This window comes from Salarias fasciatus, chromosome 16 (assembly GCF_902148845.1).
Source record: "Salarias fasciatus chromosome 16, fSalaFa1.1, whole genome shotgun sequence".
NCBI lineage: Eukaryota > Metazoa > Chordata > Actinopteri > Blenniiformes > Blenniidae > Salarias > Salarias fasciatus.
In genome coordinates, this window is record NC_043760.1 from 9,873,711 (window position 1) to 9,886,167 (window position 12,457).

The window sequence follows — 12,457 nt, forward strand, 5'->3', positions numbered from 1 at the left end:
ACTGCAACATCCTGACATACTTAACAGCTTCCTCCACCCACACGTCCAACTCTTTGTTATCACGTTTCCGTTTGTAACAGAGCGCTCCGTCTTTTCACCCCGGGGAGACAAGCGAGCAAACGGACACAGAAACACGACCGTCTCCAGCTAATTATTCTTGTTGAAACAGAAAGTAATGCAAAAACCTCATCAAATCAGGAAATTCTCCTATTTAAAGTGTGCAACATTCATGTGAATTGGAAATGTAATCTGTTCCACTGATTGTTCAATTTAGCGGCCTCTATCGGGATCTTAGCTCATCAAGGTCAGAGTGTCTTTCAAGAAAGTCAATGGTGCCGCTGTAGAAGAGGCAAAGCTGGCCTGTCTGCGGTCCTCACATTTCATCAGGAAAAAAAAAGCAAACATCTGGAGCATCATAACAGTAAAAGAGTGAAGATAAAGTGTGACTGATGGCAGGAATGAGACCACATCGCTCCATCGTTTGGTTTCTTCAGTGTTGCGTTTTCAGCGGTTCCGGTCACGGTTGTCATGGAAACGGACACCCAGAACCCGCTCTCATCTGAAAGAATCGCTGTGTAAACGGGGCCAAAGTCTTTGCAGTTGTTTTCTTTCTCTCAGGAGTTTTTCCTCAACAATCTTTCAAATAAACTCTTTCAGGATGCTTTTTTTTTTTTTTTGGTCTGCTACAAATCTTCATCGAGTTTATTGGAAAAAGCTTCCAGACCCTCTTTCACTGCTCGATGTGAAGACGCGCCGCAGCCACCAAACACACACTAAACTCGCGTCTTTCATGAAACACTGTCAACATCGGATCTGTTGTGAATCACATGCGTTGTTTGTGAGGCTTATAAACAGTCCCTCATGTTTTTATCTTTATGTTACACATCATCTCAACTTTCTTGTATTTGGGGTTGTAAAACAGTCCATCCAAGGTAAATTCAGCACAGCTGCGGAGGACTGGAAGTGGAAATTTATAGCTTTTTGTGTTGTGGTGTGTTCAGTATTCATGTATTCAGCCGGCACACGCTGAGGTTTGCATGTCGTAATCTGTCACCCTCCAACTATTCAATTTGAAATGAATCTCTCATCAGTTCCAAATGAGGGTCGTAAAATGGAGCGATTAACCACTCTATTGTGTTTAATCATGTTTAGGTAGCGTTATTGGGCAACAAGTCGATTATTTAATAGGCGCGAACTGATATTGTTTTGCGTTTTTAATTTCTCCGGAGCAGACCGGCGCCCGTCACGTGCAGAAGCTTTATTGGACAATAACACAGCTCAATTTCCTAAAAGCAATGAAAGTAATGGAGGAGACTTGTTGGCCCCAGAGGGCAAAGTTCACGTAGTCCTGACACCTGTCTCTACTAGGAGCAGCGCTCAGGGCTTTATTATTATTATTATTATTATTTATTTATTTATTGTTATCTGTTCACGAAAAGTCAACGACAGCAGGGTTCACATCACTTTTCTATCAATCTCTTAGAATTCTCTTCATTTACGAAATCATATTGTCTCATTTAAATGGGGTTAAAGTGGTCAGATGCACCAAGAATATCTTCCGATTCGGTCAGTGAATCAATCCCACAATGCTTTGCATTGTAATGGTTGTGACATGATCCACAACCAGTGTTTCAAACATTTCGTTCAATTTTGAATATTTCTGGCGGAAATTGTTTTGAGGTTGAGTTTTTTTTTTTTCTTTTTCATAACAGGCATGTTTTTAGAAACTATTCCAGAAAACAAACTTGATTAAAAGAGTTTAAAATAAGGTCAAAAGAAAAAACCTTAACGGCAACAGATGACTGTGTCCCTTCACTCAGATCACTTTGAAATGCTAGATAGTCTTCTCTTCCAGACACTGTCAACAATTGTAACTTGTTAATCAAGTTTTTTTTTTTTTTTTGCTTATTCTTTTATAACGGGGGATTATTGTATGACTTTACCATGGTTTTCTCCAGTAGTTGTGATTTTACTTTTTCTTTTTTTCTTGTTCTGCAATTGGTCAGAACTGAAAACTCGCCACATCCCACATTTTACCCGGAGCTCTGCCAGAACCGATCTGAGTTTCTTTTTGAACTGAAAGAGTCTGATCATGAAGAGACGAGAGTTTCACCGTCAGATTTGATCTGATTGTAATTTCAGTCACATAAGGTCAGTGGAATCAGACAGGTGTGTTTTCGTGGCACAGTTTTCTACAGACTGGCGTTTCATTTGATTGCTTGCAGCAGCTACAGAGAGAGACACTATATTCTTCCAGCCGGTGAACAGATTTTTTTTTTTTTTTAACTGAAAACTGTTGCAAAAAATGCTGCGGAGGTTTTGCGTTTTCACTGAAAAGCGTTCTGTAAACGAGGCCTCAGCTGATCACCCTTGAAATGGCCACTTGAGAAAGGTTCTGAATAAATCACGCTCTCGTTGCCTTTGCTCACCACCTTCACAAATACGGCGAAGCTACTGAGCAAACTGTTCTCCCTTTAACCTCAGATGAATTATTCTGCGGCGTGATGAAAGGTTAGTGTGGCAGCTTGTTGGAGGCGTCATACATTTTGTACATTCAGTCCTGGAAAGGTGAAGAGCCGTTTTCCGCTGACTCGTCCTTTGTGCAGTCACCTCTGAATCAACAGAGGACAGCAGACCACAGCTGCCTTACAGTCTGATTTTATCAAGGTAGCAGCACAGTGAGTGACCGAAGTAATGGAATGAAATGTATTTTATGTGTTTTCTCTGAGATCGGAAGACTTTTACCATTTTGACCTTTCACTTTGGAAATATTTCACAATCATACAGCCGAGGTTTAAAAACCTCCACCCCTGTTTGTTGAAGGACCGGGAAGATTTGAGTCTGAGTCTTTTCAGACTTCTTCAGACACATATCTGGCTAATGAGGACGCACAACAGCTCGAGGCTTAAATCTATCATTTACAGATCTATTGTGATTCAGGATGAATATCGAACCGGGGTGTCAATCACATTGGCCCATGTGCCGAAACCGGCTCGCCAGAGGGTCCAGTCCAGCCCGGAGCAAGGCCTCGGAATGTCACAGCTACAGCTTCCAAACGGAAATAACAACTACACTTCATTTGTAAACCATGAGGGTGGTTCTATGATCAACCAAAGATGCAACCGGTGTCTGTCACCAGTCGTCTGACGAGAGTCGCTGCAGTAAAGTAAAATATCAGAATCAGGCTGAATGTGTTGGAAGGACTGAGACCTGTTTGGACTAAAATAGGAGGAAATATAGTTTAGTGATTGTTCTTTCTCAGTTCCTGTATGATCTTTTTTTGTTACGCCATCCTGATCTTGGCCACTCCAAACTCCAGAGCTTTTCAAGACATAGCTACATTGAGCGCACATCCTGTGACAAACCTTTCTTCTTTTTTCTTCCAGGTCCTGGAGCTCCGACTGTGATCCTGCACAGCCTCAACAATTCCAGTAAGTTTTCCCTGAATGACAAATCCAGTCTGTTTCTCAGAGATCTGCTTTAGAAGTGAGTGTGTATCAGATGATGAGTTCAGGACACGGATGTTTGATGTTTGAATACAGGAGCATATTCAAGATGCTTCTCATCATCAAGAAAACTCTCCTCGTCTCTCATGTATTTTCTTGCTCCTTTCTAGTTTTTATTGACTTTGTTGTTAGTTTTATACCACTGTAATGGAAAACATGCCGTAACGACTCCATCTTGTTTTGTTCGCGTTGAGATTTTGTAAGGCAACGAAAGATTGTTTTTAAATGACCAACAGACAATTTTGATGAATTCACATTTATAGAAAATTCAGTCCTTAGTTCTGAATGATCAGTGATTGATTAATAAGGTGTTGCCTGGTTTGATTAAAGTTCAGTTTCATGATGTGAACCTTTCAGAAATGTCACCATACAGGCTGAAAAAGTCACATTTCATGTTGCAGCTTTATAGGATTTACACAGAGTAGAATTATTTCTTGGAGTATAATTCAAAATCCAGCAGTGTCTTGATGATATTAAATAAAAAGCTCTAGCGCCTCTGCATATTCCAGCATCTAAAGAAGAAGTGTTGTAGACAGTGGTGTTGTAGTCAAGATAATATAACCTGAGACCGAGTGAAGAGCAGCCAGCTGACACTTTAGATCTGCTATTTCCAGAGGAACTGTATCTGAACACAAATAGTGATGGAATGAAGGTAATATCAGCTTATTGATTAGAGATTAGTGTGTTGCAGCCAACAAACCACTGAATGAAGCAACAGCTCAATGAAGCAAGATGAGAAAAGTTTTTCTGTGCTTTTATACCAGTATCAGTAAATAAAAAGAAGAAAGCTACAGAACTCGGGACTGTTGACTCTGGTGTAGTAGCCACAGCATAATCAGATATAGCTGCTAGCTGCAAAGCTTTGGATTCGATTAGATGTTTCTGATGTTCCAGGAAAAATTCTGGTTGTGGTTCTTAAATCCTGAAGGAGGCAGACGGAGCGACCGAACGTCAGCCTGCCAGGTTTACCTGATGGTGCAGCGAAGTAAAGGTTCTTCATTATTGGAAGAAGTGTGTGGGAGGAGTCTGCTCCAGGTTTAAGAACCAGTCCCTGTGCACTGTATAAAATACTTTTCCATTTTCATATTGTCTGTGATAGAAACGTGGACAAAGGCAGTGATGAAATCCTCTGTGCTGAGAAAATGTTTTTAAATCTTGTGATATTAGAAGTGGGATTCTCCTCCGGTGCGTTGGATGCGGGCTGAGGTGGAGGTCTCAGTCTGAACGCAGCGTGGCGTTTCTCTTTCTGTGGGAGCCAGCAGTGCCTGTATTGTCGGGCATTATTTGGATTGACTCCGGTCGACATGGGGGGCTGGGGGGGGGGGGGGGGGGGGGGGGGGGGGCTCATAAATCCACTCGTGCTTTTTTTTCTCCTCTGTTTTTTTCCTTTCCTGTAGGCACATTGTTACACCTCCTCTACACGAGTTTCTTCTTGTTAGCGATGGCTGTATGTCTGCCCCCCCCCCCCCCCCCCCCCCCCCCCCCCCCCCCCCCCCCCCCCCCCCCCCCCCCCCCACGATCCTGTCACCCACATTGAGGGAAAAAAGAAAAAATCAACAGCTGTACTGCAGAAAAGCAAGCAATTTGCCCGGGGTTGTTTGGACAGACCCTCCATCCACAGCTGGGAGCTCAAGGCCCCTCGTGGTTTCATAATGAGACGTCTATTGATTTTGGGTTTTCCATTAGAAATGCTGGATGAATTCCATTTCATTTAGCCGCTTCTCGGTCGGCTTGAATGGGGAAAAAAATTACCAAATGAGAGAGTTATTCTTTATCGCATGTACAGAAAGTAGCGGTGGCTGCGGTTTCTGAGGCCAGAACGAAGGATCCGCTCTGCACACAGCGGTTTGCACAAATTTAAAAAAAGTCAAAGCTTTTGACTACATTTTTTTTGTGGTAATCCTGGTTTAGCATTAGCACCGGTGAGCAAATTATTCTGCTTTGAATGAAGGTCAGAGTCAAATTACCTGCTTCTCTCCCCTGAATCACAAACACCATCAAGCTTTGAGGATTTTTTTTTTCCTTTTTCTCTTTGAGACATTTGACAAATTCTTCTTTTTTTTTAAATTTGAAGCAGAATTCACAAAAGACCAAATGAAACTCAGCGGCGAATTCAACTCAGGTTAGATTATTGGCAGCAATTTATGGACCCTTTCATCCCTGAAACACATGACCCTCATCTTCACAGATTACTACATCCTTGAGAACAACTCTTTGCTGAAGGCGGCCTTGAAGTACAAAAGGATCCAGCTCACCGAATTCAGAAGTGTACCAATGGAACATTTCGGTGAGGAGAAAGTTGCCGTTTTCTGCACTCGCACCGCGAATCACATGGATTTCAGTCCAGACTCACTTTCTTTCATTTCCCTCTTGCAGATTTGCCTTTGAAGATCTCCTACCCTCCAGACTTCTCAGAGTCTCGGCACTACGGACTCCTGCTGGTGATGTACGTCTCCCTCCTTTACCCCACCAGACCTCACTGACAGCCCTCCTCCACCGCGGTCGGCTGAACGCCGTTGTCGAAATTAAAACATGCATATTGAGTGTCTGAGGGGACCCGTTGCAATCAGGCCCCTGAGAATGGGGGGATTTGCATACAGAGTGAGTTGCGAGCGCGTTAAAGTCAATCAGAGCCAACCTTCGTGGTCTCAGTCGTTGACTCTCTTAACACCTATTTGAATAATCACGCGGCAGAAAGAAAATTCCAGGTGTTTACATGCCCGACTAGTCAACAGCTCAGCCGCCACTTGGTCCCACTCTTGTGGAGTGTGTGGACTGTATTTCCCAGACGATGAGTCGCTCCTGAGCACAAGATACCGTTGCTAAATGCTAAACTTTTGTTTTGGGTGTCAGTTTTCACTTAAGAAGAAGTAAATGGGACCTAATATGTATAATCCATGATGAAATTACAACAAAGAGCCATTAGAATAACCAATAATGCCTCTCTTTTTTTCCAGTCTACAAATCCGTCACTCATGTGGTTCTGCAGATTAAAAGCCCCCCTGTTTGTATTCAGGAGTTTGTTTTCAATTAATTGAAGGCAAATGTAATTTGTTCAATTTTGAGTCATTTAGTGATCCAGATTGTGTTTCTGTTCTGGGAGTTGATGAAGTTAAATGTAGCAGTCATATTTAAGAAAAAACTAAAAAAGATAATAATTCAGGGTTACAGTTCACACTGATGATAATGGAAAGATAATCTCATTAGTTATGTTCTTTAGAGCTTTCTTTTGTTGTTGGTTTTGTTGTCTTGAGTGTTTGTTTGTAAGCTTTACAAATTCCAGATTAATCTCAGGATCAACATAAATACCCAACAGGCCTGGTCAAAGTATTCTTATGTGTTGAACTATACAAGAAATAAACCATTCATTCATTCATGACTGGTTTTTGCATGTCAAGAGATAATTGAAGAATCTGTTCTTCATAAAAAAAAAAAAAAAACATTTTTTTTTACATGTAAAAGTCACTGAGAAAGAATCTTCAGCAGTTTTAATGGAGTTTCTTCTGTTGGAGCTCACTTCTTCACCGTCGCTCAACACTAACCTGATTAACCCGACTCGGTTCTCAGTTCAAAGGTCGAAGCAGCTCAATGTTTCATCCTGTCCATTTGTATTAATATCACATCTCAGAAGGGAAAAAAAAACACCTTTCTTCACATTCCTTAGCTGTCTTCTCTAATTAAATATGTATGAGTCCAGAGAGACATTAATGTGCCTGGTTCCACTTTAAATGAACCGTTATCGCTGTATCTTGTACCGACTAATCAATGCATTTGTCTCCAGTCGGAATGACAACTGTAAAACTCTCCTTTCTGGCTCTGCTAAAAAAATCTATTAGACATTTGAAGCTGATTTAAAACGCAAAGACAAAGAAAGAGGACATCAGCGTGATGCTCACTGACTTCCACTCACTGAAAATAGAGTTTAAATGGAGTTTTGAAAGGTTCAGGCCCAAAATATGTTTCAGATCGTCTGTTAAGTTTCGATCTACTTTCGATTTCCGAAGACAAAACCAAACATGCAAAGGTGCTTGTAGTTTTTTAAGCACCCGATTGTTGGCACAAAGTTCCTGAGAACTTCCGGACGGCTTAACTCTGAAAACCAAACTGAAGGCTCTGTGTTTGTCCACTCGGTTCGAATTCCACTGAGGCCGAGACTTCCCTGTTAATCTCACTGACTGAACTGCTCACACCCTCCTCCGAACCCAGAGTTTTAACGGTCTGCCCTTCCTCTGATCAGTGACAGCGCCCCCGGTGGTCAGGCCGTGAGCGACCGCTTCTCGCTGGACTGGGACTCGGTGCTGGTCAGCTCGGACAGCGTGATCGTGGCCCGTCTGGACGGCCGGGGCAGCGGCTTCCAGGGCCAGAGGATCCTGCACGAGGTCCACCAGAGGCTGGGGACCGTCGACGTCCAGGACCAGATCGCAGCGGTGGAGTGCGTCCTCACTTCCTTTTATCTTTTAATGCAGCGGGTTTTAATGAAATCCAGTTTAAAAGGTAGCGGTTCCCCGAACAAAGCTCTTTGAACTCTGCTGGATCTGAGAGCAGAAAACCTGCTCTTGTTCACACATCTGAATATATCTGCTCCAGTTTGTCCGGGTTCACTCGGTTGCAAGTAAAATAATAATGAAAGAGCAAAAAATCCTTTGAAGATGGAAAATCCCTCACGGTTTCAGTTTGATTTAAAAAGATTTTGTGCAGGACTGTTGAGAATTGCAGCAACTTTTAAGAACACAGAATTTAGAAAATATCCACAATTGAGTAACTTTCTGTAATGACAATATTTCATGAAACGAGCAGAGCTAAAGTTAGCAATAAAACAGCAATAAAAAGGTTTTTATTTGTGGAAAATAAAACATCCAATCTGAATGAGTCATGATGATGACATCAAATCAGCGTACAAAGGAAGTAAGCAGAGAGCGTTCAGAAATCCAAAGACCTCAACAAAGATTTTGAAATTTCTATTTGCTCTCATCAAGTCGTACCAGTACTGACATGTGAGGAAACACACTGAGAGGAGTGTGTGAAGGTTAGCACAGCACATGTAAAGAGCTTCGGACTGAGCCAAACACCAAACACTAAACCACTAAACCTCCCGGACGAAGGCTGAAGTAAGACTGAGAAAAGACCCAACATGGATAAAGTGTCCGAGATGCCCGGCGGCCTTTCTGGGATCACGTCCAGTGGACTCACGAAACACAAGCCGAGCTCTTTGGGAACTCGGTGTGTGTTTAGAACCCGTCAAATGAAGCCACCATTTCTCCTGCTAAACATGGTGGAGGCATCATCATGCTGTGGAGCTGCGCTGCTCATGGAGGCAGAGAATGAACTGAAGGAGTCTGTTCATTAATGCAGCAGTTTAGTGGTTAAACAATAAATATCACGCTTTCCTTGTTAACTGACACAAAACTCAACCTCAAACAATAAAACACACAGAAAACAACCTAAGACTTCATGTAACCAACACGTAGTGGGGAATGTAAGTCAGGAGTTTGATTGATTTGTGTGTGTTTGTGTTACAGATACATGATCAAATTTCCATATATTGATCGGATGAGGATAGCAGTGTTTGGAAAGGTGAGTAAAAACACACACGTGACAAAACTGTCACGCTAACGAGTCTCTGGCTGAGTGAATTTCTGCTGCAGGACTGCGGTGAGGGATGGATTTTTCCAGGTGAAGGTGAATAAATGTGTGTTTGCTGCTTCCTCAGGGTTACGGCGCCTACCTGGCATTGATGATGCTGAAATCGACAGACAGTCTGTTGAAATGTGCGTGCGCGATGTCGCCGGTGACAGACTGGAAACTGTACGGTGAGTGCACCGGCGCTTTCAGAAGTCCTTCAGAGCTTCACGTTTTCAGTCAGAGGAAGGTTTGTCAACCTTTTAGGAAGACCTCGTTTCTGCCTCAGGTGGAGCTGATCTGCATTTAAAACACAGATGTTTAAACTTCAGAAGCTGCTCCAAGATTTCTGCTCGTTTTGAGTCAGTCAGATTCCGTCTATGTGAATGGCACCATCAGCTCATTTGCTTCATTCGCATCAAGTTGAATTCAACCAACTTTATGCAAATGAGAGACGGGGCAGAGGTCCGACACAGAGCGAAGCTTTGGTAAAGCGTCTGAACTGGCTGTAGTGGAACCAAAACCGGGACAGATCCAGTAACCGCACAGCTGATTTCTCTCCTCAGATTCTTTCAGAAAAATGAAAAGTTTTCCTTGAAATGTTTAAAGGGGCTGTATGATGCTTTTTTAGCTAGTCCAAACCCTAGAAAAGGCATTAACATGGTAATAGTTTATTTTTGCCGCTAAGGAAAAGTCATTTTGTGTGAAATAAAAGATTTTCTGGGGCTAATTCTGAAACCCGGAAGAGAAAACGCTCTGTTTCACTGAAAATCCCGCCTCTCCCCCTGTGGACTTTGACTGACAGCGTACTTCAACCAATCAGCGCTTCAAAACAAATACGCTAGCTAGCTTTAGCTCTTTAGCTCTAGCTTCTCTACACGGAAATACACGCGAAAACATCTTTTCCTGTGAGAAACTCACCAAGCGCAGACCCTTCAGACCCTTCAGACTCTTGCTCTTGCTTGACTGTTGCTTTCAGACGATGGTTAAAGTTTATCTCTGTAATCAGAGTTAGAAAAAAGCGGCAACACTGACTGCCGAGGGCCTGCGGGGGGGGGGGGGGGGGGGGGGGGGGGGGGGGTCTCAGGGGAGCCATGTTCACAGTGTGACGTGAACGTGGGAAAACAGAACGTTTTCACGGGTGCGGGAGGGGCTGCCTCTCTGAGCAGCACAACAACAAGAAAAGCTCAAACATGCAGGCACGAAGGAAAAAAACGCTTTGGGGGTGTTTTTGGTGAGTACATAGCCATATAACAAGGTTAAAACATACAAAAAGTGAATTTTGCATGATACAGCCCCTTTAAGTAATAAAATAGAAAGTTTGTGACAGATCCGCCGTGTTGAACCCATCAGACTCGCGTCCGGTTTCACTGTTTCAGCTTGAGATTTGAGCCTCAGAGCGGACAGAATCCTGAGCTGTGAAAAGGTTGCATGACACAGAGGACTCTTCCTCCTCTTCCTCCTCTTCGTCCTCCTCCTCCTCACTGGGGTTTGGGACGAAGCTCCCCACTCTGTATTTCCTCCTCTGAAGCACTGTTCTTCTGTCTCCCTTCTCGTTTGCACAGCGTCGGCGTTCTCCGAGCGCTTCCTCGGCATGCCATTACGGGACGACAGCAGATACCAGGTGCGTGTTTTCTGCCTCCCACACTTGTTCGCCATTGATCTCGGAAGGCGTAGCATCACTGACACACCTACAGTTAAGCTCCCGCGGTTTCTCAACGCCTGCCTCCGCTATCAAAGTGGGAAGCGACGGCGCTTTGCCTTTTCTTCGGGTTTTTCTTTTTTGATGCTCTGTTGGGTTTTTGTCACTAATCTCTCTTTGGTAACTGTGCACGCCGGTGTGTCAGATCACATGCTGGAGCTTTACTATAAGCCAGTAAAGAGCTTGTCAGGCTCTCTCAGGCCTGTTGATGTGCAGATATCAGGTGCTGATGTGCTCCTTTTTTTTTTTTTTTCAAGTGGAAAGAGGGAGCGGAGGAGAACTAAACTGTTTTCCTTGTGCTTCATAAATTGTATTTTGAATGCTTTTGTTTTTTTTTCTCTTCTTAATTTAATTTTTTTGTTATAACTTTGTTATTGAAAAAACGTCAGCGTCATTTCATAAAATCATACAGATTTTTTGCTTTAATTAAACACAGGCAGTCAGGCTAAATATTAAAACCATATATTTTAAATCAAACCCCTCTAATGAGCACGGGATGATTAATTTTTAATGCGTATAACAATTAAAGAAGCCTGATTGAAACAAATGGTTCACCGTGCACATGGTTATGACCAGAAATCACTTGTATTGCAAGTTACTTCAGCAAAAGAAAAAGATTTTGATCAAATTTATTTCATTTATTTTGAGACAAGCACAATAAGCAGTTTTCCAAACTGGCATGAACTCAGTGTGTCAACTTTTCTGAGACTGTTTGGATGAACAAATATAAAAAAAAAAATAAAAGGTTTCAGATGAAATGCAACATGGAATTTAAATTCCATCATAATTTCATACTTTATTGCTGAATTGCATAAGCTAGATGTGTCAAACATAAGGCCCGTGGGGCGAAATTGGTCACAAGAGGCTTCAATCTGGCCGCCAAATCACTAATTAGCCTTGCATTATCCTTGCAGCAGCACATTAAGTTAAAATGCTGCACAGTGTCATGAATTTTTATTTTATTATATGATGGCACATTTCATAATAATCTGATGTATTTCATTATAAAGTCTGCACAATGCAACAGCTGTAGGAGAAGTTTTTTTCAGCATTCCGCTGTGTTTTGCACCACGCGGTTTCATTAAAATTGACTTCATGTTAAGTTTGTGGCCAATTTCAGTGGCAATGCTTTGATTTTCTGAGAAAAAAAAACAAAACATTTTAATCACATGTACTCAATAAGGAAACAGTTTAAAGTTCAAATCCAGTCAAGATGAAGCTGGGCTTTCTGTGTGTGCTTGACACCTCTGGCATAAGCAGTGTTAGTCCCAGGCTTAATAAGTGTGTGGAGTTAATCGCTGACCACTTAAAGCCTCTGACTGATCTGAACGGCTCCGTTTGAGTCTGCATGCCGAATGGCTTCCGCCGCCTCCCGCCTCCCTCCTCCCTCCTGAACGCTGCTTACCCTATCGCTCAGTCTCTTATCAGGCCTGGGTTTGTGATTCCCTTGCAGTTTTCCAGCGTGCTGCAGAACGTGCAGGCGCTCCGGGAGCAGACGCTGATGCTGGTGCACGGCACGGCGGACGGTAAGAGAAAATAAATGGAAAAGGTGCTATCTGCGGCGCATCGCCGCCGAGCACAAAGAAGCATGCGATCCTGGAAGGTAATGAGGCAAATGGTTTTTAATCAA

At 42.8% G+C, this 12,457-nt stretch overlaps 1 protein-coding gene across 2 annotated transcripts in view; it reads left to right on the plus strand.

The window, feature by feature from the left end:
* The window catches only part of dpp10 (dipeptidyl peptidase like 10), a 249,493-nt gene that overhangs the window by 233,830 nt on the left and 3,206 nt on the right, over positions 1-12,457 (plus strand). For both annotated transcript variants that reach the window (XM_030111148.1, XM_030111149.1), the window contains exons 17-24: positions 3,387-3,431; positions 5,695-5,793; positions 5,883-5,952; positions 7,744-7,938; positions 9,026-9,080; positions 9,217-9,316; positions 10,691-10,749; positions 12,281-12,353. In XM_030111148.1, coding sequence (XP_029967008.1) covers positions 3,387-3,431; positions 5,695-5,793; positions 5,883-5,952; positions 7,744-7,938; positions 9,026-9,080; positions 9,217-9,316; positions 10,691-10,749; positions 12,281-12,353 — 696 coding nt within the window. The remainder of the gene's footprint in view (positions 1-3,386; positions 3,432-5,694; positions 5,794-5,882; positions 5,953-7,743; positions 7,939-9,025; positions 9,081-9,216; positions 9,317-10,690; positions 10,750-12,280; positions 12,354-12,457) is intronic.